This window comes from Gopherus flavomarginatus, chromosome 3 (genome assembly GCF_025201925.1).
Source record: "Gopherus flavomarginatus isolate rGopFla2 chromosome 3, rGopFla2.mat.asm, whole genome shotgun sequence".
Lineage (NCBI taxonomy): Eukaryota > Metazoa > Chordata > Testudines > Testudinidae > Gopherus > Gopherus flavomarginatus.
Window position 1 is genome coordinate 135,610,275 of NC_066619.1, and position 26,468 is coordinate 135,636,742.

Below are 26,468 nucleotides of genomic sequence, written 5' to 3' on the forward strand. Positions count from 1 at the left end.
CCCCGCATTCCTTTCCCATCGTTGATTCGTCTTGGCAACGGAGGGGGCGGGACTTCCGGGGCGAGGCTTCGCCGGCTACAAAACTCCCCGGATGCGCTGCCGCAGAGACCGGCTCGGAAAGAACTTTCTAGAAAAGTCGGGAGCGGCTCGAGCAGCCGAGACAGAGAGACACCCCGAGCCCGCCTCGTCCCACCCGCCCGGTGAGTGGCCGCTCCCAGCGCGGCACCTCCGCCGCCGCTCCGGCCCCGCCGCTCCCCTGCCCGCGCCTCCCGCCGCTCCCCTCCCCGCGCCTCCCGCCGCTCCGGCCTCATATCCCGGCCGTGCCGCTCCCCTCCCGCCGCCGCTCCGGCCCCATCTCCTGGTCCCGTCCCGTCCCCTCCCCTCTCGCCGCCGCCCTTTCTCTTGCCCGGCCGGGGGGCCCGTGTCGCGGGGCTCACGGTCGGTTCCCGCAGGCCGGCCGCCATGGTGAAGGAGACCACGTACTACGACGTGCTGGGGGTGAAGCCGGGCGCCTCGCAGGAGGAGCTGAAGAAGGCCTACCGCAAGCTGGCGCTGAAGTACCACCCCGACAAGAACCCCAACGAGGGCGAGAAGGCGAGTGGCCCCGCGGCGGCGGGAGGTGGGAGCGTGGCCCCTGCACGTGGGATTGGGGCCCGACCCGGGCTCCCTTTTACAGGCTGCGGAAATGCAGGCCATGTGCATGTAGGTGGAAATGCCTAACTGTAAGGGGGTGTCGAGTGGCCCCTGCACATGCAGGTCTCACACGCGGTTTAATTCCTAGTAGTTAGTGGAGGGATACTGGGGAGCTGCAATGTAGTCGCTATCGCTTAACACAACTTACTCTGATCTGTTTCTTACAGTTCAAGCAGATTTCTCAAGCCTATGAAGTACTTTCTGATCCCAAGAAAAGAGAGTTGTATGACAAAGGTGGTGAACAGGCTATTAAAGAGGGTGGTACTGGCAGTAGTTTTGGGTCACCCATGGATATTTTTGATATGTTCTTTGGAGGAGGTGGAAGAATGCAGAGAGAGAGGAGAGGTAATTTGACGATTTCTGGGATACTTCCTAAAGTGACCATTTACTATTGAAGTATTTACTGGAGACTATGTAATTGTTCAGAGTATGTTGTAAGATTATGGATGCTAACTTCTGTAAAATACTCCTTACAAACTAAACAGTGTTGTTGTTAATGCTGTGCAATAGTGTCTGAAATGATTAGAAACCATATCTGGTTCCGAGCAAATATAATGTTTTACTTAAAATGTCGCTCTTTACAGGTAAAAATGTTGTTCATCAGTTGTCAGTTACTTTGGAAGATTTGTATAATGGTGCAACACGAAAATTGGCTCTGCAGAAGAATGTGATCTGTGACAAATGTGAAGGTATATTAATGTTTACTGTTGGATTTTTATGATGTTTTTCAGGTAACTAAACCCAAATGAACTGATTTTAATTCCAATATTAAAATAAACCTTCATCTAAATCCAGGGTAACTTTTTTTTGTTCTAGGTAAACTGTAAATGTACTTCTAGTTTTAAGTTCCTTTTTGAGATAAACCAAAATCAATTCTAATTAGACTTTGCTGTCTTGTCATCAGGCCGAGGTGGTAAGAAAGGTGCAGTAGAATGCTGTCCCAATTGCAGAGGTACTGGCATGCAAATACGAATTCACCAGATAGGACCAGGAATGGTTCAGCAAATCCAGTCTGTGTGCATGGAATGCCAGGGACATGGGGAGCGTATCAATCCTAAGGACAGGTGCAAAAGCTGCAGTGGAAGGAAGATTGTTCGAGAGAAGAAGATTCTAGAAGTTCATATTGATAAAGGTAATGCCTTCCAAGAGAACTTGGCTGAGTTTTGTAATATCTTAATAGATTTGTATTAACCTTGAATTTGCATGATACAAATTTCATAATTGAAAGAGCTATTATCCAGTGGCAGTGTTACATGCACATTAAAATGTGTAGCAATAGTATTGCTTACTCTTAAATGGTAAAACGTGTGCAGAGCTCTAAATGGTAGATTGGGTTTCAAATACACACAACTTCATGGCTGATGTCAGTGCAAATTGCTGCTCACTTGTTTAGTAAGCATTAACTTAACTGTACCTAGTGTCGTGTTAGTTGCATATTGATTACTGGATATGCAAACAGTGGATTGATTCATAGTGAAGAGAAACTGACAAGCAGACTAATGCCAGAATGCTGACTAATTACTGACGTCAGTTAAAATAAAACAAGCAAGTGGAACACTTGGTGACTTAAGTTGCATTACTCCTTTAGGAATTCTGTGCCCAAAAATTCTATGCACAATATTTTAAAATTCTGCAACTTCATTTGTCAAATACAAAGACTCCAACATGGCAGTGGGGAGCACAGGCCCCTGGATGTATGGAGGTGGGAGATCATCCTGTAGTCCCCATTTCCTTCCTCCCCTCCTCTTCTCCCCCCTCCCCTCCCCAGGGACTCAGCAGTGAGGCTGCACTTGACCAGTGCAAGGGCTGGGCCTGCCCCATGAACACCCAGGGGCCATGCCTCTCTGTGCCGAGTGTGGGCAGGCAGGTTCAGTCCAGCAGGATCAAAGTGTGGAGTGGCTTAGTGTGGGGCAGTCTTGGTGCTGGTGACTCAGTGGGGGAATCTGGATTCACACAGGCTTGTTGGGGGTGCAGGGGCAATGGGGCTCTGCTGGGGGGTCCAAGTGAAAGTGTATGGAGGAGCTGCTGCTGCCAAGGGGATACTGCATGCCAGGTTCCCACTTCTTCTCCCCCTCCCCCTATGCCCTTTTCCTCCCACTTCAGGTATTCACCATTGTACAGAAAACAGGATGACACACAGAACAGGGCACAACTGGCACTAGGACCCAGGAGGCGATGTCCAGCTGCAGAGTCAGCTAGCCTTTATGGAACCCTCTTTTACCTGGGCAGCTCTGTATGCTTGCAGAAGTGGAGCTGGGGCAGTGGCACATTATCCTGTATGCCTCCCCAGACTGCACCACGGGAATCCCCAAGCCCTATGCCCCCCATGTAGATTTACCACTCCGCTGGCTGCTCCAGACACAGAAACCCCACTGGCGTGTCACCACTCTTGCAGCTTCCCTTTGCTTCCCTGTCTGTTTTTACACCATAAACTGCTAAAGTTTGTGATGTAAAAACATGTTAAGCCTGTAATGCAGAGGTGGCCAACCTGAGCCTGAGAAGGAACCAGAATTTACTAATGTACATTGCCAAAGAGCCACAGTAATATATCCGCAGTCCTGTTCTGTTCCTTCTCCCCAGGCACTCCTAGTGCCTCCCAACTACCAGCAGCCCTGCTGATCAGCACCTCCTGTTCATTCCCCGCACCTCCCAATCAGCTGTTTCATGGCATGCATGAGGCTTTGGGGAGAAGCAAAGGCATAGCAGGCTCAGGGGAGGGGGGTGGAGTGGGGACAGGGCCTGTGGCAGAGCCAGGGGTTGAGCAGTGAGTGCACGCACCCCAGCACATTGGAAAGTTAGCGCCTGTAGCTCCGGTCCCAGAGTTGGTGCCTGTACAAGGAGCAGCAAAATAATTTCTGAAAAGCCACATGTGGCTCCAGAGCCACCCCTGCTCTAATGCTTAGAACTCAATCTGTTAAACTGTCCTAACAGTCTCACTCCAGGTACTACTGACCTACATTAGCGTGAACAATCTCCGGCAGAGTTCACTACAAACAACTCTCTTCAGAGGTAGGGGATGGGGAAAGGCCATATTGTGCAGCAGATGTAAGAAGCCTCTATTGCTGAATAGGCCTTGTCAAAAGCTGGTCAGTACTGGTGGGGGAAGAATTTAGGCAGTCACATGTTAACCACTTCACAAGCATGCAGCACATCACCAACTGGCTGCTGTGCCTGACCCTCCCAGTAACTGCATTCTACATCGACACTTGAAGTCTCTGTAATATGCCCAGTATTTTAAAGGAGGAGGAATATTGAAGCAACAGTTTCTGGGAGTGGAAGGTGCAGAAGTTGCATGTACCTTAAAAAGTGTCAGCACTTCCAGGATCTAGTATCTTCATCTTGAATAATTCAGACCTAAATTTGTTCTTACTAACATGATTGAAACATGCGAGCCTCCAGGGTGCAAAGGGCTTTTCCTTAGTGCCTAAGGGAGTTGCATGCCTTTTGACAATACCACCCTGAATCTCTCCACTGTTGCCATATCTTTACAGTTTGGCTGTTTGCTGTCAGCTCAGCTGGTATTGAGTAAACTTTTTTCTTTCTGGACAAGTATCCACATCACAAATCACTGTGCTTAACACTCCCGGCAGTCTTTGAAGACAGGGTCTGAGCTCTGACTTGAGCATCCAGTTGGGATTGAATGCTGATAACACGGTATGGCCAAGACTATGCTACTGCCTGTATGGTCACTTCATGTATGAATAGAGAATTTCAGCATATAGCATGGAGTCCTAAAACACAAACTTAAATTACTGTAGGATTCCACTTTCTTGCACTTGATTGAGAATAAGGAGCACTGGAATGAATTGTAAAAGCTGATGGTGGGTGAAGGGAGGGGATCTGGCTGCTGGTGGGTGCTAAGCACCAGCTCATTCCACCAGTCTTGAAATGAAGACTTAGATGTGCTAAATCAGAAAAGAAGGGTGTTTCCTTTTGGGGTAAGACCTGCCTGGTTGTGTAGCAGTGGCTTTTTGATGTGAGAGAGAACTAAAGGTCTTATGAAGCAGGCTTCCTGTTCTCTCTCACTCACAGCATCCAGATCATGCTTAACCCTATTTTGCTCTGCAGCAGCTCTGTACAAAGCCACCAGTAGGTGGAGATACAGGGAGGCTTTAAGTAAACCCTGTGGGACTGATGGTTGTAAGTAGTCATCTCAGCTGCTGTTCTGCTTTCATTGAGGAATGATCTTTATAGATGGCAATCCTGACTAGAATTGGGCTGCTTGACAACTAAGCTGCAAGAGTGCCCAGCAGTTTGATATGCTTCCATGACCCAGATTGTCTCTGTGCAGGGCTCTGGAAACGTAGCTGCTTAGTCATGTGTTGTGCTTTGGAGGGGGAGAAGTAGATGCAATATCAGAACCTACCAATCACAACCATTTTGTCACACAGGTTGGAGCCTGCTAAAGTGATGCTACTTATGTACTGTAGATATTTAAATTCTAATTACATGTGCCTTTGCAATAGGAATGAAAGATGGTCAGAAGATAACATTCCATGGGGAAGGGGACCAAGAACCAGGACTAGAGCCAGGAGACATCATTATTGTCTTGGATCAAAAAGACCATTCTACATTTACAAGGTAAAGATCTAGCTGAAAGACCTACACTCATGCTTGAGATGCTTCTGTGTTGTCCAGAAACTTCACACATTAGGACTGGGTTATTACTTCCAATAGGTATTTAAACTCAACCACCTCTATCCAACTAGAGTTCAATTGTTGTAAGCTGTCATAGAATCAGATGAATACTTGGCTTATTCCTTTATTCCGAGCAACGGAGAAGCACTTGGTGGGGGAGGGTACTCCGCGGGGCCCTGGCTGCTGCTGAGCTACCTGCAGTAAAGGGGAGGCACAGACAGATTCTATTACGGGGGTGGGGCGCTCAACAGGAAGAGTTTGGGCACCACTGAGTCTCTGAATATTTGCAGAGATACTTGTTCAATTAGTCTTATAGCTGTCATTGCACTTGTTGCTTTGCAGATGTAAGATCTCTCCAAATGACTTATAGACAAACCAAAGAGTGGGTAATTGGGAATAGGTTATTACAGAAATCAAGGTCAAAATCATGAGTGTTCAGCACATGCCTTCATGCTGACTTGCTGTGAATATCTGCAGTGATTATTGCAAGATGTTATCAAATGTCAATCTACTCCATTAGCTGTCTTTCAAGCTGCTAATTTCCTAAGACATAGCTGTTAGACAACCAAGCTTGGTTTCAAGAAAGATGAAACGAAACCTCAGGTCTGAGTCTTTGTCCATGTGGATCCTGCTTTTGGTGCCCATGCTCATCAAACTTGCAAGATTAGAATCTTTTGACCAGCACTGTCTGATGTGGTGCCTATGTACTGCATGTCTCTCTCTGCTCTTCTCCCACCCCCACCCCCCGGCATGCAGGAGGGCATATTAGGCAGAGCAGCCACAACTATCTTTCTTTCAGTTGCTCTTACCAGTGGCAGGAAGCTGGAACTCAGTGGTGTCTGCCTGGTACTCTGTAGTACCTTTTTTAAATCAATTTTGTAAATACTAGCACTGTTCAGGGATCTTCTCTACCCTGACAGCCCCTTTTGTTTTCTTTTGAACTACTGCTTTGCACCAAGGCACCCTCCTACATAATGACAAAGCCTAAACCCTCTAGTCTCCATCCACGCCTATTGTGGGATTATCTGAAATACATTTGGTCTCTTCTGTTTGGACAAGAGCCATGTTCTGAGCCATTACTCTTACGGGCCACTTTTTCCCCAACAGAACTTATTGCTTCAGAGATACTTGGCTAATGTGCTGTGGTGGAGCAGCTCAAGGGGAACACCTAATTTGGAAAGACATGCCTCTGGCTGCAACTCTCCCAAAGATCCCACTTCCTCAGCACCCAGTAAGGAGGGACTCTACCTTAAAGGGTCAGGTTATTGAGAGAGGGGCTGCAGTTCCTTCAGCCAGCCATCCTTTGTCTTCCAAACAGCACCAGCTGGACACTTGGCACCAAAGTCTACTACTGCCTCCGCTGCATCAAGGCAGGACAGAGCTGAGCAGTGTTCTAAGGACAACTCAGTGCTGATATTATTCTAAACTGAGCACAGAGCCTGATAATCAGCTTCCTAGCCTAGAGCTCTTTACCTTGCTGTGCAAGCACCCTGTGGAACTAAGTCCACTCTGCTACTGGCAGAATTCTCAGTGGGTTAGACTCCCTCATGTTGGGTCTGGTACTGGTTCCGGAGTCCTTATGCTACTGGCAGACTTCTTAACTGACTATTGATACTTCACCCCAGCACCAACCCCAGTGTGCCACCGAAATTAATCCTTTGGTACCAATATTCCCCCTAGCCTACCACCTGAGGTCAGCACTAACCCCTAGAACAGATTTGCGGTTCATCTTCCCCTGCACACTTTCTGCTGAATCAGACCATTCACCCAACATCCCCCTCCATCCAGGGATTCGTGATGAAAAGCAATTTACAGCTCACCCTCAATCATGCCAACCAACTTCAGGGGTTAACTTAGGCTCCTAAATCCCCCAGAACATGTTGACATCCCTTAGCAGACATCACCTTGGGCATCAGGGTTTTTTTGATCTGATCCCTTTAGCTACCCACCCTTGCCTTATTGGACGTTCTGGGGGCCCCATCTGGACAGTGAATTTGGTTTGAGCTGAACAACCTTTTTCATGGAGTTGCTGGTGATGCAAACAGTGGGTGTGGGGGGGGTTTGGCCTGGCTTTAGCCATATGTCTCAATTAAAACAGTCCATTCTATGACCACAGCCATCAACACAATAAGGGCATTCTGCTTACATCCACAGGGATTCTAAAGAAGTCCAAACAACCCTCAACAAGCTCTCCATTGACAATCTCTCAGCTCCTGCAAGGATGAGTTGCATACCCTAAAAGGGCACAGAACCTGCTGTCAGGAGAAAACATGTAATGTATCCAGGCTAGTTCAGACAGAACTTTCTCCCATTGGCACCAGATGATGCTGATTATTCCATGTCTCTCTTTTCCCTTAGATAGCCCGTTCCCTTCCCAACAGCTGGCTTCTCAGTTGGGTTCAGAGCCATCCATGTTTCAGTCCCACTAGAGCATCCTTATGTCTACTCCATTTTTTGGTTCCTGCATTTCCCATTTTTCTCAGGCATGGGCTGGGATTGCTACAAACCAGTGGAAAACATGCATCTCCTCCTCTAATCTCCAATTCCAGTCCTGGCCCGGCCCCTCACCTCCCCACTTCTCTGCTCCTCTGAAAGGACCCACCTTACATGATAAACTGAGGGATTGTTGATGTGGAATTCTTGCATCATAAGTACTCAGGAGTTCAGAGGGAAAAGTTGCTATTCTTGATATTTCCATATCCCCAAAAGAGCAAGGGATGCATCTTGTGCTGGACCTGAGATGATTAGACAAACATACACAGCACTTACATGATTTTTGACAGACCTCACTTCCACTCTCTCCAAAGCTGCTTGAGGTCTGTTTACAACCCCATCAAACAGCATATGGACACATGCTTCATGGTCTTAATAGGAGTAGGATTACTAGCTTCCATAAACTGGATGATCTCCTTGCACACCATCAAGGTCTACTGTTCTGTAATCTGTACCTTACCTCACACTGCAACACTGATTACAGGTGCATCCGTGGCAGGTTGGAGAGGCCCATCTAAACCACCTGCAAGTTCAATTCATGTAATTTTGGAAGAGTCCTCAGTCCACTTCAGTGTGCTATAACTCCAGACAAGTGGACTACCCTGCAGAGCCTTTGTACTGCTACTGGAAGGAACTACTGTACAGATCTGACAGCACCCCCACCTGTGGTTACACATTGTAGAGGTGCTAACTCACTGCTCCTCCCCAACGTGTCAGGAAGCAATTGTCCTGTGAAGGTGGAACCACTTCCACATCTTGGCTCCATGGCACTTCACCTCCCAGGAACAAACAATGGAACAGATTTCTTCAGCAGACACTACTCACCCAACCATTAATGGTCACTGAAGACTTGATCTCAGGCCTAGCAGATAAAATAAGTTTAGGAAGGCGGCAAGCCAGTCCCTGGTCTCAAAGGTTGAGACACACTGACCTAGACCATCCCTGATGCACCTGTTTGTTGCAATGCCCACAGTTCTGCTCCAGGGCAGGTGACAGCTAAGGCTCCCTCATGGATGCCTTCCTCATGCCTTGGTCTCAAGGTCTTCTCTACCTTTTTTTTTTTTCCTCTCTCCACTGCCATGGCTCAGAAGGAAGATCTATCAGACTTGCTAGCAGAGTAATTATCCTAGATTCTTGTTGCGCCAGACATAACCCTTGGGCCTACTGTATCCGTCCACACAGCCACCAACTTCTCTGCCCAGTCTGCCAGACTTATTCTAGGAAACTGGGGGACATTCTCCATCTAGGCCCATCTTTACATCTGGTTGCTTGGAAGTTGGCTCCCTAAGCCTTACAGACAGGGACTGCTCTACAGAGGTCCAATAAATACTTACATACAGCAGGAAGCCCTCTGCAGATGAGCCTGCAGATCAAAGGAGACGTTTGTCTGGGCTTCACAGCACTTGTGCTTTAGAAGCCCCTATTCCTTTGCAAGCATATATGCTGACTGGTTCTTGCCCATCCACTCATTTGTGTGCCCCTTCCTGGGACCTGTATGTAGTTCTTATGGAACCCCCTTTGAGCTCTTATTGAACTCTCTCTCCACCATCTTGCATTCAAAGCCACCTTTTTGGTGGCTACCCTGCCTAACAGAGGAGTTAGTTGTATTCATGCACTGTAGGCAGACCCTCTTACATGGTTTTCAATAAGGATATGGTGATGCTGAGATCCCTGAAGTTCCTCACCAGCATGCTATCAGATTTTCACTTAAATCAAACTGTCAGACTCCTTGCTGTCCTCAAGTGAGAGACAGGCTGAACACGTAGATGTTTCCAGAGGAATCACTTGAAGAAAGAAGGGCTCATGCCCATTCAACGTGCGGGAGAGGGTGTTTGCTACATGCACCGGTACCAGAAGTTTTTCCCTCAGCAGTATACATAGGGGACTATTTCTTGCACCCCTGGAGTGGTGCACATATGCCACAGCATATAGGGTGCCACCAGCCCCATCCATCCTCAGTTCCTTCTTTTTGCCAGTGACGGTGCATGGAACTGTTGCTGCTTCACCTTGTGCTGTTGCTTCTCGTTCATTCAAACCCATTTACCTCGTGTATTGTGTGTGTGTGTGGTTTCCCTCTAGTTTTAGCTTCCTTATTCGTTAGAGACTTTAAGCCCTGTGATCACTGTAAAAGGCCCATGCCCATTAGCAATCCACATAACAGTTTACGGTGATTGGGTGAAGGTCATATTAAGTGCAGAATCTGCAAATCCTTCAAGCCCAGGATGAAGGAGCATGACATTCACTTGAAAGCACTTCTTATAAGAGTCTGCCCTTACTGCTAGCCTGCAGATTCCTTTGTTGTTCTCTGCCCTGTAGCCTCAGCTAGGGTAGATTTTTTTTCACCCTACATGAGGGGTTTGCGAAAATTACAAATGCCCTCTGGCAAACCCCCCCCCTCCTCCTCCTTGCCTGCGATCTCCAAGAGGGTTGTGTCCAAGAACTTGGTGCTATGCAAGGGTGTTAAGTACCTTTTTATACTCATCCTGTTCCCAGTTACCTAGTGGTAGAGGCAGTCAACCACAGAGAGAGACAGGGTCAAGCAGTGATTACCCTAAGAATAAAGACTCAAGGAGACTAGACTTGTTTGGGCATCAAGTTTATTTGGCCTCCAGTCTGCAGTTGCGATTGGCCAACCATCAGGACCTCCTAGGCAGCTATGATTTTAATATGTGGCAGACCATGAGTTTGTACTCCATCCAGAGGTAGCCTCCTTGGTCTTCTAGAGGTGGGATATCCCCAAGTGGATCTGTTCACCATCAGGCAGAACTGAAGTGCCACCACTTCTGCCCCAAATGGGATTTGGGCAAGGGCTCCCTCTCCAATGCCATCCTGCTGTATGCATTCCCCCTCTTCCACTTGTGAGCAGCATCCTGGCAAAAGTCGAGAGAGGGGGCCCAAGTTATTGCCCAAGTGTGGATACGCCAATATTGGTTTGACACACTGAGTTTGGTAGCACACACCCCCCCCAACCCAACCCACCCCACGGCCACTGCTGAGCTGACCAGACCCGCTGTCAGAGGGCTACGGTCACCTCTTGCACCCCTACCTCATGTCTCTCCACCTTGTGCTGTGGATGCTTGTCAAGATCCCTCCCCCACTCTGAACTTTAGGGTACAGATGTGGGGACCTGCATGGACACTTCTAAGCTTAATTACTAGCTTAGATCTGGTAACACTGCCACCACCCAGAAATTTCAGTGTCTGGAACACTTCCTGTCCCCCCAAAACCTTCCCCTCCCTGGGCAGCCTTGAGAGGCTTTTTCACCAAGTTCCTGGTGAACACCGATCCAACCCCTTGGATCTTAACACAAGGAGAATTTAACCATCTCCCCCCTCCTTTCCCCCACCAATTCCTGGTGCGTCCAGATCCAATCCCCTCGGATCTTAAAACAAGGAAAAATCAATCAGGTTCTTAAAAAGAAAGGTAAAAATCATCTCTGTAAAATCAGGATGGAAAATACTTTACAGGGTAATCAGATTCATATAGCCCAGAGGAACCCCCTCTAGCCTTAGGTTCAAAGTTACAGCAAACAGAGGTAAAATCCTCTTAGCAAAAAGGAACATTTACAAGCTGAGAAAACAAAAATAAGACTAACACGCCTTGCCTGGCTGTTCCTTACAAGTTTTAAACATGAGAGACTGATTCAGAAAGATTTGGAGAGCCTGGATTGACGTCTGGTCCCTCTTAGTCCCAAGAGCAAACAACCCCCAAAACAGAGACTTCCCCCCCCCCCCCCCCCCAAGATTTGAAAGTATCTTATCCCCTGATTGGTCCTCTGGCCAGATGTCAGCATTTACTGAGCTTCTTAACCCTTTACAGGTAAAAGTCATTAACCCATAACTATCTCTTTATGACACGCCCCCCAAATCTCAGTGTGGAACCACGCTGGCGGTGATTTCTTCCAAGAACTTTAGAATAAACAGATTAATAAAACACATGCACCTTTACATATACTACTAATTATGTAAAACTACAAGATTTTTCACATTTCAAGGACAATTTTTAACCAGTTGATTCTGGGAAACTTTCACAGGAGAGTGCATCAGCTACTTTGTTAAAGCTCCTGAAATGTGTTGAATTTCAAAATCAAAATCTTGGAGCGCTAAACTCCATCGAAGCAGTTTTTTGTTGTTTCCCTTGGCAGTATGAAGCCACTTTAGCGCAGCATGGTCGGTTTGTAGCTGGAAATGCTGTCCCCAAACGTATGGGCATAGCTTTTCCAGGGCATACACAATGGCGTAGCAGTCTTTTTCACTGATTGAGAGGGAAAGCCACTGGTCAGACAGTTTCTTGCTGAGAAACACAACAGGATGAAATTCTTGATCTGGTCCTTCCTGCATTAAAACTGCTCCTACACCATGCTCAGACATATCTCTGGTTACTAGGAATGGTTTGTCAAAGTTTGGGGCCCTTAGCACAGGGTCAGACATGAGTGTTGCCTTAAGCTGGGTAAAGGCCTTCTGACACTCATCAGTCCACTTAACTGCATTTGGTTGTCTTTCTGGTCAGGTCTGTTAGTGGGGCAGCGATTTGGCTGTAGTGTGGTACAAATCACCTGTAATATCCGGCCAAGCCTAAGAAGGATTGGACCTGTTTCTTTGACTTTGGGACAGGCCACTTTTGGATAGCATCCACCTTGGCCTGTAGGGGATTTATTGTTCCTTGACCCACCTGGTGTCCAAGGTATGTCACTCTGTTTTGGCCTATTTGACACTTTTTAGCCTTAACAGTTAGTCCTGCCTGCCTGATGCACTCAAAGACTTTTTCCAGGTGTTCTGCCCATGAATCAGAAGAAATGGCCACATCGAGGTAGGCAATTGCAGATTCTCCCAGTCCTGCTAGGAGACTATCAAAAAGTCTTTGGAAGGTGGCTGGTGCATTTTGCAGCCCGAAGGGAAGCACATTAAATTCATATACCCCTGCATCGGTGATGAGGCTGACCTTTCTTTGGCGGGTTCATCTGGCGGTACTTGCCAGGACCCCTTGGTTAAGTCTAATGTAGAGATGAACTGGGCACGTCCCAATTTCTCCAATAGCTCATTGGTGCGTGGCATTGGATAGTTGTCGGGACGAGTTACAGCGTTTAGCTTACGGTAGTCCACGCAGAAGTGTATTTCCCCATCTGGTTTGGGAACTAGAACCACTGGAGATGCCCATGCACTGTTAGGGGGGTGGATTATACCCATCTGTAGCATGCTTTGGATCTCCCGTTCTATAGCAGCTTGGGCATGGATAGACACCCGGTAGGGTGGGGTTCTAATTGTGTGAACATTACCTGTGTTAATAGAGTGGTATGCCTGTTCGGTCTGCCCTGGGGTGGCTGAGAACATTGGCGCAAAGCTAGTGCACAGCTCCTTGATCTGCTGTCGCTGCAGACATCCAAGGGTCGCAGAGAAGTTCTCCTCTTCCACGCCACTGTCACTTTTTCCGTCGTAATAGACACCTTCAGGCCACTCAGCGTCATCTCCTCCCTGGACTGTAAACTGACAACCCTGCAAGTCTCTGGAATAAAAGGGCTTTAGAGAATTAACATGGTACGCTTTAGGGTTGAGGTGGGGAATGCTATGAGATAGTTGACAGCTCCCAGCCGCTCTCAGACCGTGAATGGCCCTTCCCATGATGTTTCCATATTATGGGCCTGTAGCGCCTTTAAGACCATAACCTGGTCCCCTACTTTGAAGGAACACTCTGGTATGTTTATCATACCAGGCCTTTTGCCCTTCCTGAGCATCCTTTAGGTTTTCTTTAGCAAGGGCAAAAGAGTGTCGGAGGGTGCTTTGTAGGTTGCTTACAAAGTCTAGAATGTTAGTTCCTGAAGAAGGTGTAAATCCCTCCTATTGCTGCTTCACCAACTGTAATGGCCCCTTAACCTCATGGCCATACACAAGTTCGAATGGTGAAAACCCCAAACTAGTATGTGGTACAGCCCTGTAGGCAAAAAGCAACTGCTGCAACACTAGGTCCCAATCATTGGAGTGTTCATTTATGAATTTAAGTATCATGGCCCCTAGAATTCCATTAAACCAGTAAGGAGTGGCAGCCAAGTGATTCACCCCATGAGCTTCCCACAGATTTTTCATGGTCCCTGCCAGGAAATTAGTTCCCAAATCTGTAAGGATGTCGGAGAGCCAACCTACCCTGGCAAAAATGTCTGCTATGGCCTGGCACACACTTTTAGCCCTGGTGTTGCATAGAGCTACTGCTTCCAGCCATCGGGTAGCAAAGTCTACGAAAGTCAGTATGTACTGCTTTTCTCGGGGGGTCTTTTTTTGGGAAAGGACCCAGAATATCCACAGCTACTCGCTGAAATGGGACCTCAGTTATGGGGAGTGGCTGGAGAGGGGCTTTGACCTGATAGAGGGGCTTTCCCACTCGTTGGCACCCCTCGCAAGACCGGACATAATTAGCAATGTCCTTGCCCATTCCCTCCCAGTGGAAGGACTTCCCCAAATGGTCTTTGGTTCTATTTACCCCAGAATGGCCACTGGGATGATCATGAGCTAAGCTCAAGAGCTTTACCCGGTACTTAGTTGGAACTGTCTTTGAGGACGCCAGTCTTCCTGGTGTCCACCAGAAAGAGTCTCCTTGTATAAAAGTCCTTGTTCTACAGCAAATGGGGATCGGTTAGAAGAGCTGAGAGGCGGTGGGGTGCTCCGTGCCACCACCCAAACTTTCTGAAGGCTGTCATCTGCTTCCTGCTCAGCCTGGAACTGTTCCCTTGAGGCTGGAGACATCAATTCCTCCTTAGACTGTGGACTTGGGCTTGGTCCCTCTGGAAGCAATGTAGGTGATGGAGTTGTTTTCGTTGATTGCGAACTGCTTTCCACTGGTGCACTATGTGATATTTCAGGCTCTGGCTGAGCCTCTTGGGTAGGGTTGTCCGCTGGTTCTGCCAGTTCAGGCGCGCTGGTTCCCTCTGGCGTTGGAGTTGTAGATGGGTTTGCAAGCGCTGGCATCAGTGCTGGCAACGGTTCTGGTGCTGGTTGCTTTTCCAGTTCCAGTTCTGGGACTGGATGCACTATGGTTGTTGCAGTCATTGGCAAGGGATCCGGTTCCACCACCTCTGTCTGGGTCTCTGGTAACAAAGACGGGGCCCTTGTGGACGGCTCAGGAACAGGGATGGGTGTAGAAGCTTGCCTGGCTTGGCTGCAGGTAACCATCCCCACCCTCGTGGCCAGCTTCACATCGTTGGCCAAGTCTTCCCCCAGTAGCATAGGGATGTGATAATTGTCATAGACTGCAAAAGTCCACATTCCTGACCAGCCCTTGTACTGGACAGGCAACTCAGCTGTAGGCAGGTTTACAGATTTTGACATGAAGGGGTGAATTGTCACTTGGGCCTCTGGGTTGATGAATTTGGGGTCCACCAAGGATTGGTGGATAGCTCACACTTGTGCCCTGGTGTCTCTCCACACGATAACCTTCTTTCCGCCCACTCTCAAGGTTTCCCTTTGCTCCGAGGGTATTTGAGGCATCTGTGCCTGGGGATCTTTGGTGTGATTGTGGTGTAATGAACTGTAATCGATTGGGATTCTTGGGGCAGTTGGCCTTTATATATCCCAGTTCATTACATTTAAAACCATTGCCCAGCTGACTGGTCACTGGGTCGAGGTGGGTTGCTGGAGACTGGTGAGGCGGGACAATAGGGTGTCTGGGGCTTTTCTTGTGTTGTAGGTGGGGTCTTGGGTTGTCCCCAGTGGTAGGGTTTATTTTTGGGTTGCTCCCTGTGATATTCGCTCCCCTTGCTAGTAGCTTTTTTCTTTTCTGCCACTTCCACTCATCTGGCTCCAATCTCCCCCGCCTCGGTTACAGTTTTGGGCTTCCCATCTAGGATGTACCTTTGTTTCCTCAGGAACACCCTCTAAGAACTGCTCCATTTGCATTAGGAGGGACAGCTCTTCCAGAGAGTTAACACTTGCTCCTGATACCCAGGCATCCCACTTCTTTCCAATGTGGTAGGCATGTCGGGTAAATGACACATCTGGTTTCCACCTTAGGGCTCTGTACCGCCGACAGGCATGCTCAGGTGTTAGCCCCATTCTGATTCTGGCCTTGGTTTGAAAAAGTTTATAATCGTTCATGTGCTCCTTAGGCATTTCAGCCACCGCCTCTGCTAAGGATCCACTGAGCTGTGGTCTCTGCTCTGTCATCTATTGGTCTGTAGAGATGCTGTACCCAAGGCAGGCCCTTTCAAAATTTTCTAAGAAGGCCTCGGTATCATCACCTGCCTTGTAGGTGGGGAATTTTCTGGGATGGGAAACAGTACCTGGAGAAGGGTTGCTAGGGTTGGCTGGTACATCCTGCTTAGCCCTTGGTAATTCCAGGTCATGCTTTCTCTCTCTTTCCGTCTTTTTCCTTTGCCTCCATCTCTTTTTGTTTCATCTCCGTAGCTCTCTTGTGGGCCGCTTCTTCCCTGGCTATTTCTGCATTAATTTCTAATTGTTTTAGTTCCATCCGTCTCTTATGTTCTTTCTCTTTTGATTCCAGCCTACCCAGTTCTAGTTTATTTGCTCCACTGGTACTCATTTTCCTGCTTTCTTGTGCTGGCCACACCCCTCTGCAGTTCACTGAAACTGGGATGCACTCAGCTCAGGGCTGCTTGGTTAACAGAAACTTTCTAACTAGCTATACCCGAGAGGTAGGTAGAAAACAATTCAGCTTGTAAATTCCTTTTGCTGGCTGCTTGCTCACAGCTTGAAGCCTCCTCTTAACAAAGACCCTTGTTAAGAAAACTTAACACCTCTGCCTTCAGGCTGCTTTCTAAGCAGCTAGAAAGGAGGGGAAAAAAAAATCCTACTGGCTTTTGGTTCCTAAAAAATCCCTCGCCGCTGCTAACCATGTCAAGGTTCCTCCCCCACTCTGAACTTTAGGGTACAGATGTGGGGACCTGCATGGACACTTCTAAGCTTAATTACTAGCTTAGATCTGGTAACACTGCCACTACCCAGAAATTTCAGTGTCTAGAACACTTCCTGACCCCCCCCCAAACCTTCCCCTCCCTGGGCAGCCTTGAGAGGCTCTCTCACCAAGTTCCTGGTGAACACTGATCCAACCCCTTGGATCTTAACACAAGGAGAATTTAACCATCTTCCCCCCACCAATTCCTGGTGAGTCCAAATCCAATCCCCCTTGGATCTTAAAACAGGGAAAAATCAAAGAAAGAAAGGTAAAAATAATCTCTGTAAAATCAGGATGGAAAATACTTTACAGGGTAATCAGATTCATATAGCCCAGAGGAACCCCCTCTAGCCTTAGGTTCAAAGTTACAGCAAACAGAGGTAAAATCCTCTCAGCAAAAAGGAACATTTACAAGCTGAGAAAACAAAAATAAGACTAACACGCCTTGCCTGGCTGTTCCTTACAAGTTTGAAACATGAGAGACTGATTCAGAAAGATTTGGAAAGCCTGGATTGACGTCTGGTCCCTCTTAGTCCCAAGAGCGAACAACCCCCAAAACAAGGAGCACAAACAAAGACTTCCCCCCACCAAGATTTGAAAGTATCTTGTCCCCTTATTGGTCCTCTGGTCAGGTGTCAGCCAGGTTTACTGAGCTTCTTAACCCTTTACAAATGAGAGGCATTAACCCTTAGCTATCTGTTTATGACAATGCTGCATTGCTGAACCCTGAAGAATGGATCTGTTCAGAAGGAGTCCAGCAGGACCTGCTGGGGAGTAGAAAATCCTGGACTAGACCTTCCTGCCAAAGTGGACAAGGTTATTCCACTGGGTGGCTGAACGGGGCGTCTCCCCTTCGCGTTCTTGGTGCAGTTGATCTCTGCCTTTCGTCCGCCTGTCCAGGGGAAGATTGTGTTCTCCCATGACATGGCAGCCAGGTTCCTCAGAGGTCTTGCTTTTTTCCCTAAAGTTCAGTTCCCAGTCCCTCAATGGGATCTCAGTTTGGTTCTGTCCAGGCTCATAAGCCTGCCCTTTGAGCTTTTGACCTCATGCTCCCTGTTTCTCCTATCATGGAAGGTAGCTTTCCTGGGGGCAGTGACATCAGCAGGGCGAGTTTCCAAGCTGCATGCGCTGACCTCGGAACTGCCATATACGGTCTCGTATAAGGACATAGTCCAGCTCTGGCCCCACCTGGCCTGCCTTCCCCAAGGTGATGTCCACTTTCCTGACATCTTCCTTCTGGTCTTCTGCCCCAAGCCCCATGAGGCTAGTGAAGAGAGGCACCTCCAAGCTAAACATAAGAAGGGCCCTGGCTTTCTACCTAGATCAAATAAAGCTTTTCCATAGATCAACTTAGCTTTTCATCTCTACAGCTGATGGGATGAAGGGCCTCCTGGTGTGCACGCAGAGGATTTCTGACTAGATTATCTCTTGCATAAAGGCTTGTTACAAGCTGGCAGGGGCCCCACCACCGCTGATTGTCAGAGCCCGCTGAACTGGAACTCAGGCATCCTTGGCGACCTTCTGGCACATGTTCCAATCCAGGATATCTGTAAAAAGGTGGTCCTCGGTGCACAGCTCACTATGCCAGCATGCAGCAGGGTTCAGCAGAGCTGTGTTGAAATCTAAGTGTCTGCACTCCTTACCCACCTCCATGGGTACTGCTTGGAGTCACCTAAGTTTAGTTCCAGTGATTGCTCGTGTCCATTCAAGACAGTTACCTTTTCTGTAACTGGTGTTCTTCGAGATGTTTCTCATGTCCATTCCATAACCCACTCTCCTTCTCCACTGTCAGTTTCTGGCAAGAAGGAACTGAGGGTGGAGGGGGCTAGCGGTGCCTTATATGCTGTGGCATATGGGGGCCAGTCCCCTAGGGATACTGCTGAGGGAAAACTTCTGGCACCAGTGCACGTGGCGAGCACACACACAAGTTGAATGGACATGAGCAACACATTTTGAACACCAGTTACGGAAAAAGGTAACTGTCTTTTACTCTTTAGACAGAACTAAGCTGTTCAGGAAACTGCCCTGTTTTCAGCACTAAGGAAGGCTGACGGGCTGGCCATCTCTTACCATAGACTATCCAAGTGGATCACTCCGTGCTTCCCAATTTACCAACTAGCAGCTAAACTCCTTTCTTCAGGCATTAGGTCCAAGTCAGCTAAACCCAAGCAGCTTCCTCATATGCTAAATATTGCTGTAGGTAGGAATCTGTTGAGTAGTCCCCTGCCTCAGCCCATTCATTTACCAGTTATACCCTGGATTTGGTGACTAAATCAGTCCAAACTTGGAAGGGTTCTGTGGTCTGTCTAGTTATAGCTAGGACTGCTCAGATGCTCTTTCTGTTTATTTGGGGACTGATGGAGCAGAATCCACCCTGACAGACTCAGAACTTACTAATCTTACAATAACAGATTCAGGAATTCTCCATATGGATCCTATGTCCCACCCTCCATCCCAGCTCCTTCAGAGTCCATCTCTGCTTTGAGATTCTGGTTTAGCAAGAGATCTAAGGTGGCTGGGGCTGCTATGACTGCTACCCTTTTGGGTGGGGGAGCACAAGCACAAAGGATGTGTAGGTGTGGCCCCAGCAGACCCTACTAGTCAAAAGATTCTGATCTCACGTGTCTGAGGTGCATGCACACCAAGTGGGATCTACAGACAAAACCTCTAAAAAAGCAGTTTCTGTAATGTAACTGTTTTGTCTCTCCTTAGTACTAGCCTTGAGTGCAAGTGGAACAAAGATCAGCAGTGGCTGTCCTTTAAATTAAAGAGAACCAGCACCACACTGCTGCAAGCTTGTTGAAATCATCCACAGCTCTTTAACAGTTTAGCCAGTTGTGGCACTAGGAGCCATACTTGTCTTTCCCCAGATTTGGCATAGGGCAGACAATAAGAGTGTATGCAATCTAGTCACTCATGTGGGAGTAGGGCTAATTGGGTCTATTGTACTGGCCAAAGCCAGGTTAAAATCTCTTGGGTGGTATAAAGCTTCTGTATAATCTTCCTGTAATTAACTAATCTGTGTGGGGAGGAAAGGGTGGACTAACTTCTGGACTAAAATCAGATTTCTGCAAAGATATACTGGGCAGTTCTAGTGTTAGCAGAGATTATCCCCGAAATTTTCAGAGCTCTGGCATGTGATGTATTGATTCAAATATAAGCTGTTCTGTAGGCGAGGTGAAGACCTGTTCATGTGCATGGACATACAGCTGGTTGAGGCACTGTGTGGCTTTCAGAAACCTATTGCAACACTGGATAACAGAACTATAATTATTACCTCTCATCCTGGTAAGTGTGTTTAAAAGTATTGCTGTTAAACTTGTGCCGCTAGCAAATTATCCTTGAGTTCTCTTGTTGCTTAGTAAAGGGACCAAAAGAGCATTCCAAGTAAGAGTATTGAGGTTTAAAGTATCTAAAAAATATTAATTTGGGCCAGAAAGTGTAAATCTTATGCTCAGAGTCTTGTACTGTAAAAACGCTCTACTTAATCTTTTTAAGTTTTAACTAGTATGTTCTGGTGGATGAAGTATCGGATTAATAGCTCAAACTAACGAAAGATGCAACTTATACATCCTGGTATAACTTTCATAACTAACTTCACCCCACTCCACAACAGATAAGACCCTATTACATACATGACTGTTTGTAACTTAACTTGACCAGATATGTGGTAGGAATTTATGAAGGCCCCAACTCCTGTGAAAACTGGAAGTCTTGAGCTCAGAATTGATGGAATAGTGTCTGTTCAGTCAGAACATACTCCATAAGAGGCCTTCTTTCAGGATGCATGAACAAACAATTGCAAATTTATTCAGTGGTGGTGTAGCTGTGTCAGCCCCAGGATATTAGAGACGTGGTTCATGAGGTAACGTTATATTGGATCAACTTCTGTTGGTGAGAGAGACAAGCTTTTGAGCTACACAGAGCTCTTGAGGTCTGGGAAATGTATTCTGGACATATTCTATTTTGCTGTGACACTATATGTTCAATTTTGTAACTACTTATGGCAGTGGTCCCCAATGCGGTGCCTGTGGGCGCCATGGCGCCCGCGGGGGCATCTTAGTGCCCCCAAGTCCTGGACCCTGGGAGAGCACCTGCTGAATTTCAGCGGCATTTCGGCGGGGACGCCTCTTGATGACGTCACTTGTCGACATCAAGAGGCGGTGCTGCCAAAATTCGGCAGCATTTCGGCGGGTGCTCCACCGCCACAGTGGTCCTTTGTCTGGTGCCCACCAGACAAAAAGGTTGGGGACCACTGACTTATGCTAAAATTAAGGGAAGGTGTCGTGGCCTGTTAACACCCTTGTAGTCATAGGTAAGTCTGTCACGGATTCTGTAATTTTCTGCGACTTCTGCAGCAGCTGGTATGACTGATCCCAGGGCCGCTGGGGTAGTTTCATACCACCACCACCTACCAGAGCACCAGTGGCAGTCCCGGGCCACACGCCACTGCCCCAGAGAACCACAGTGCCCCCAGCTTCCAGCTGCCATGGACCCAGGGGGTACCCCACAGCTCCAAGCAGGGGAAATCCATGGAGCTGCAGCAGCAAAAGTCACGGACAGGTCATGGCTTCTGTGAATTTTTGTGTTTTGCCCATGACCTATCCATGACTTTCACTAAGAATGACTGACAAAATCTTAGCCTTACCTATGACTTAAAGCTGTTTTGTGGATATTTTTAGTAAAAGTCACGGACAGGTCACAGGCAGTAAACAAAAATTTGCAGCCCATGGCCTGTCCATGACTTGTACTATATATCCCTAACTAAAACTTGGGGTGGGGGGGGTGGCCCAGGGCCCCCACTGGTGCTGAGGGGGAGAAGATTGGTGGGGCTTGCAGGCTCCCTACTGAGCTTTGCATGTCCCGCAGCTCCTGCCAGCTAAGGGGCTGTAATCGCTGTTCCCACTGTAAGTGCTGGCTTTGCAAGCGCAGCTCCCATTGGCTGGGAACAGCTGCAGGCGCGGGGCCTGCGGGCATTGGCAGTGTGTGGAGCCCCCTGTCTCCTCTGCCTAGGCCAGTGGGAGCCTCCTACCCCTAGGTAATTGCCCCCTGCATCCCACAACCCCTTCCCCAGGCCCTGAGCCACCTCCCATGCACTCAGACTGCTGCTGCTGGCTCATGGGTTGCGAGGCTCGGGCAGCCCCTGAGCCATCACTGGCTGCTGCAGAATTGAGGTCACTGAACCCATGACACACTCACACACCTCCTAGCCTTTGTCCTAGGACAAAAAAAAAGTATTAATAGGTTACAGATTGTTGTAATAAGCCACAAATCCTGTGTCTAAATCTGTGTGATGGGGGTCTAGCAAAGTTATGAATTTAAGCTCCCAGCTCAACTTTTGAAAGCATTATGCAGATGTTCTTTGTGGATGACAACTGATGGTCAGCGATCGCTCTGAGAAGTGTTCACCCACAGATGACATGGTGTTTGTCTTGATCATTTTCTTGTGAGCTCATTTGAGTGTAACAATTCTCTCTGAATATTTGGGTGGCCTATTCCATGATGTGTGGTCTACTTCTCTGGTGGAGTGTCCTTGTTTGAAAGCGGTTTTGAGCATGTTAAGGTGTGTCCTAGACTTTCTCCTCAATGCATATTCTGTGGTATCTGAGTGCATGGCTGTAGATAAAAGCCACAGAATATGCTCCAAGGGCCACCCAAATACCCTTAGAAGACCTGATTCAGTACAGAAATAAAATCCCCTCTGACTGCACACCCCTAGTTGTCACTTATCATCCCACACTGGAACCGGCATGGGGTATCCTCAGACTGCTACAACCCATGCTTGATCAGGACCCCATCCTGAAAGGTTTTTCTGTACCCCTACTTCTGGCCTTCAGGCAACCTCCAAAGCTCATCAAAGCAAGCACCCCTCAGACCCAGACATCAACTTAAAGCAACACCAGATACAACCAGAGCAGATGTATGACAGCTCCCACAACACCCTTCCCTAGATATAGGGGTCCTACACATGCAGTGTACCTCATTCAGTGCACTCACTGCCCTGATTACACTTACCTAGATGAAACCAAACAACTGCTACACTCAAATGATAATCAAAACCAGTCACCTGTGAGTGAACGCTTCTTACAAAGCGATACTTTATCTGACCATCAGTTGTCATCCACACAGGACACCTGCACAACACTTTCAGAAGATGAGCCTGGGAGCTTAAATTCATAATTTTGCTAGACACTGAAAATCACAGATTGGTTAGACACTGTATTTGTGGCTTATTAAAACAACCTGTAACCCACTAACTTTTTACCCTGTGACTACAGGGATATTAATGGGTCACTTCACCTTGAGTGGCCCCTTAAAATATGTGTTATCTGTTCATATTTAGCAGTGACACTGAGTACCTTTCTGTGTGGCTTGAAAGCTTGTCTCTTACCAACAGAAGGGCAGGGGTTGGACCAGATGACCTCCTGAGGTCCCTTCCAACCATGATATTCTGTGAACAGGAGTTGGTCCAATAAGAGATTACCTCCCCCACCTTGTCTCTCCATTCACATTATATAGCCTTTTAAGACCACTTCTGGGTACAGGAGAGTTGGCACTATCGTTTTACAGGCAACTAGGTTTTTAGCAGCCTTCATGAAGTGGGATCTGGGTCAGTGTAGTTCCATGAATCTTAGCCTAGAAAACAGTGTGAAAGGGAGTTGAGGGGAGATCACACAAATGTAGCAACTATAACAGCTTGTCTTCTGTGCCTTGGTTTTTGCTTTAGGTCAGATCGTCAAGCATGGAGATATTAAATGTGTGCTGAACGAGGGGATGCCAATTTATCGCAGACCGTATGAAAAAGGACGCCTGATCATTGAGTTCAAGGTAAGAGTTCAGTCAGCTTTGTATAGTTAAAGATGGCTTAACATTGAACATGGTGGAAACTTGTCAGGTTAAAGTTAACTTCTGTTTCTAATGGAGGCAAGAAGACCGTGAGGCACTCAATCTTTACCTGTTTCTGCATTCAGTTCTGCAAAAGGCTATTAAGCTAATCCAATATACAGGGTTATACTGCTTAGAAGAGAGCTGAAATACTGACCTTTTTAAAAATAACCTTGTGTCTCAAATAGCATGGAGAGGATCTTAGATGTGGAGACTTTTTTTTTTCTTTGGAAACTACTTTATTGGAATGGTCATCTTGTAGGCAAAACCTAGATGGAGATCTGGAAAAACTGATAATGGAAGGCAGCCAGTCTGTGTATGAGGTTGGACAATGAAGTAAAATGCTAGGTTGGTTTTTGTTTTATTTCTTTCTGAGAAGACTTGGGAGCCTAGAGCTAGCAGAAGAGCCCAGGACTCTGCTACAAGCTGATGCTTGTGCGCTACCTTGCTCCTACACTTCTCAAGTAGTAATACACTATGGAGAAGAGACTGTATAAGCAAAGTTCACAAAGGGCCATTCTTACTGATTTTTCAGGTAAACTTCCCAGAGTGTGGCTTCCTCTCCTCTGATAAGCTGTCTCTGTTGGAAAAACTGCTACCTGCAAGGAAGGAAGTGGAAGAAACTGAAGAAATGGATCAGGTAGAGCTGGTGGACTTTGACCCATCTCAGGAAAGAAGACAGCATTACAATGGGGAAGCCTATGAAGATGATGAGCATCATCCTAGAGGTGGTGTTCAGTGTCAGACATCTTAAAAGGGCCAGTCAATACCCATTGTGATGCTTGTTTTGTATGCATTAGTGGAAGAGTGGAGAACTACAAGCAGCTCATGCTCTCACTCCTTGCTATTGTTTTGTTTTTAATATTCAACCACAGTTTTTAAAACAGTTAATGAATAAAATCAATAATATTAGAAAATGACAGGCTGACTTTGCAATTTATGTAAAGTTCAGGGTCAAGTTCAGCTGAAGTTGACCATGAGGTCAGTTACCCCTGGCTGCTTGTCTTTATTTCAGGCCTTGTAATTCCTGTATTTTAATTGTGTGCAAATGCACTGGCTTAGATTCAGATTGAGTGGTGGTCTTTTAGATTCTATGCCCTGTTAATGAAGTATACCCAAGTATTTATTTATAATTCATGTTAAGATCTATTAAAGTTTCTGTTCTAATCAAGCTGTAGAATATAACCTGTGACTGTCTTGGACTTGTACTGCTATTCATCAAATCAGGACTTGCTCTAATGCAGCTGCCCAGTGCTGTACTGATTACCTCACTCGGACAAGGATGCTGTCAGTCTTCACATGCCCACTTAAACACCTGGCTCCCTCAGCCTGCTGAATTTGAGATTTTACTGATCTCTTGGCTGCCAGCTTCATTCTTTTGTGACCCACTAGTGGATAGAAAAGTGAAGCTTCCTACTGTTATAAGGTCAGGCAGCTTATCAGGCACTAGTGAACAGTGGAACTGCATTAACATGCCTAATTAAGGAGAGAGAGAATGTTAACCCTTATTTGTGAGTGAGGCAGGCAGAACAGCTGAGCTTGCTATTGTAAATCCCTAAAGTAGTCTCTGCCTACTGATGTGAAGTTTGACCTCCAACTTGATGCATTAAGTTAGAGGAAGTAGCACAGACTCAATACTGGGGAGTGAAGGTGAAAGATGCATGACCCTGTATAGGGAATTCAATATTAACCAGAAGAGTGGGTGACCAATTGAGTCTAGTATTTGTATCAAAATTCTCCTCTTTCTGTGTGTATAATCTTAATCTAATTCTTGAAAGACTCTGTATTGTTCCAGTTAATGTAGGCAAAACTTTTCCAATATAATTACAAAACTATTCAATGGCTCCTAAGACTATTTTGTGGTATATGTTAGTCTGTGTTCAGGCTGGAGGAGGGAAATGCACAAGGTTTTCTGGAAAGGGCTGTGTTCAGCTTAGGTCACATGTATTGAAATATGAAGTGGCACATTTTAGTCAACTACCTACTTAAAATACTTCACCCACCTCGTGTGTCCAGTGTAATGTATTTTATTGTACTAACGTCCTTTGATGTTCTTGCCCTGTTGTCTTCAGATTCATATATTTTTCACAAATCTCGCAGATTTACTAATAGTGGCTGTTTCTCATTGTAGAGCTCCAGTAACTGTAGACCCACTGTGTTATAGATGAATTCCATTAAAGGTAATGGAGAGGTGTGTTGTATGAGTGTCTGACAACCATACACCCTGAAAAATGTTCTTGCCAGTGCATGGGAAAGACACTGTAGTGAGCAGTGTTACTCAAAGGAGTGAGAAGAGGCACTGTCGCCACATCACACAACCTGGTTGAGGGAGGGTTCTTACACTTTGGATGGTATTCAACACAAAGTAGAAGAAATTATGTATTTCAGCTATTCTTGCTACTGCCTTTATCATGCTCTTAGAGCTATGGCAAGAGGTTTGCTGTTGAGTAGGACTGTAAACAAGCTGCCATGCAATAACTTAGAGAAAAACAATGTACTTGTGTTTTCCATAGGTGAATCTGAAGGTTGTTAACTTGCTCCACAGCCATTTCTCCTGTAAGATACAATGTATCAGTCACTTGTTGGCTTAACAGCATGTTTCACAGGAACATTTTCATCTTAACTGTTTCCCTTACCAGAAAGCATTAAGTGCTATGATACATTTGCTGTTTAGTAGCTTAGTTTACAGCCCAGGAGTAGGGTTCTCACAGCAGAGCAGGGTCAGGCTGGTTCCCAGAGTCAAGGGCTGGGGTGATCTAGCAGATCACCAGTTCAGATAACACCAGAGGGGAATGTCGCAGTGCGGCAGGGAGCAGGGTCTATGTGCAGCTTGTTACCAAGTGCCATTTGTGATTTTAAGT

The 26,468-nt window shown here is 46.9% G+C and overlaps 1 protein-coding gene across 1 annotated transcript; it reads left to right on the forward strand.

The window, feature by feature from the left end:
* Positions 1 to 72: 72 nt before the first annotated feature.
* DNAJA1 (DnaJ heat shock protein family (Hsp40) member A1) lies at positions 73 to 25,442 on the forward strand. The gene is made up of 9 exons (XM_050948291.1): positions 73 to 200; positions 453 to 594; positions 861 to 1,038; positions 1,278 to 1,382; positions 1,598 to 1,825; positions 5,160 to 5,274; positions 19,895 to 20,010; positions 23,450 to 23,550; positions 24,143 to 25,442. Exons 2-9 carry the CDS (start codon positions 463 to 465, stop codon positions 24,359 to 24,361), a joined length of 1,194 nt encoding a protein of 397 aa, XP_050804248.1. The 5' UTR covers positions 73 to 200; positions 453 to 462; the 3' UTR covers positions 24,362 to 25,442.
* Positions 25,443 to 26,468: the final 1,026 nt, after the last annotated feature.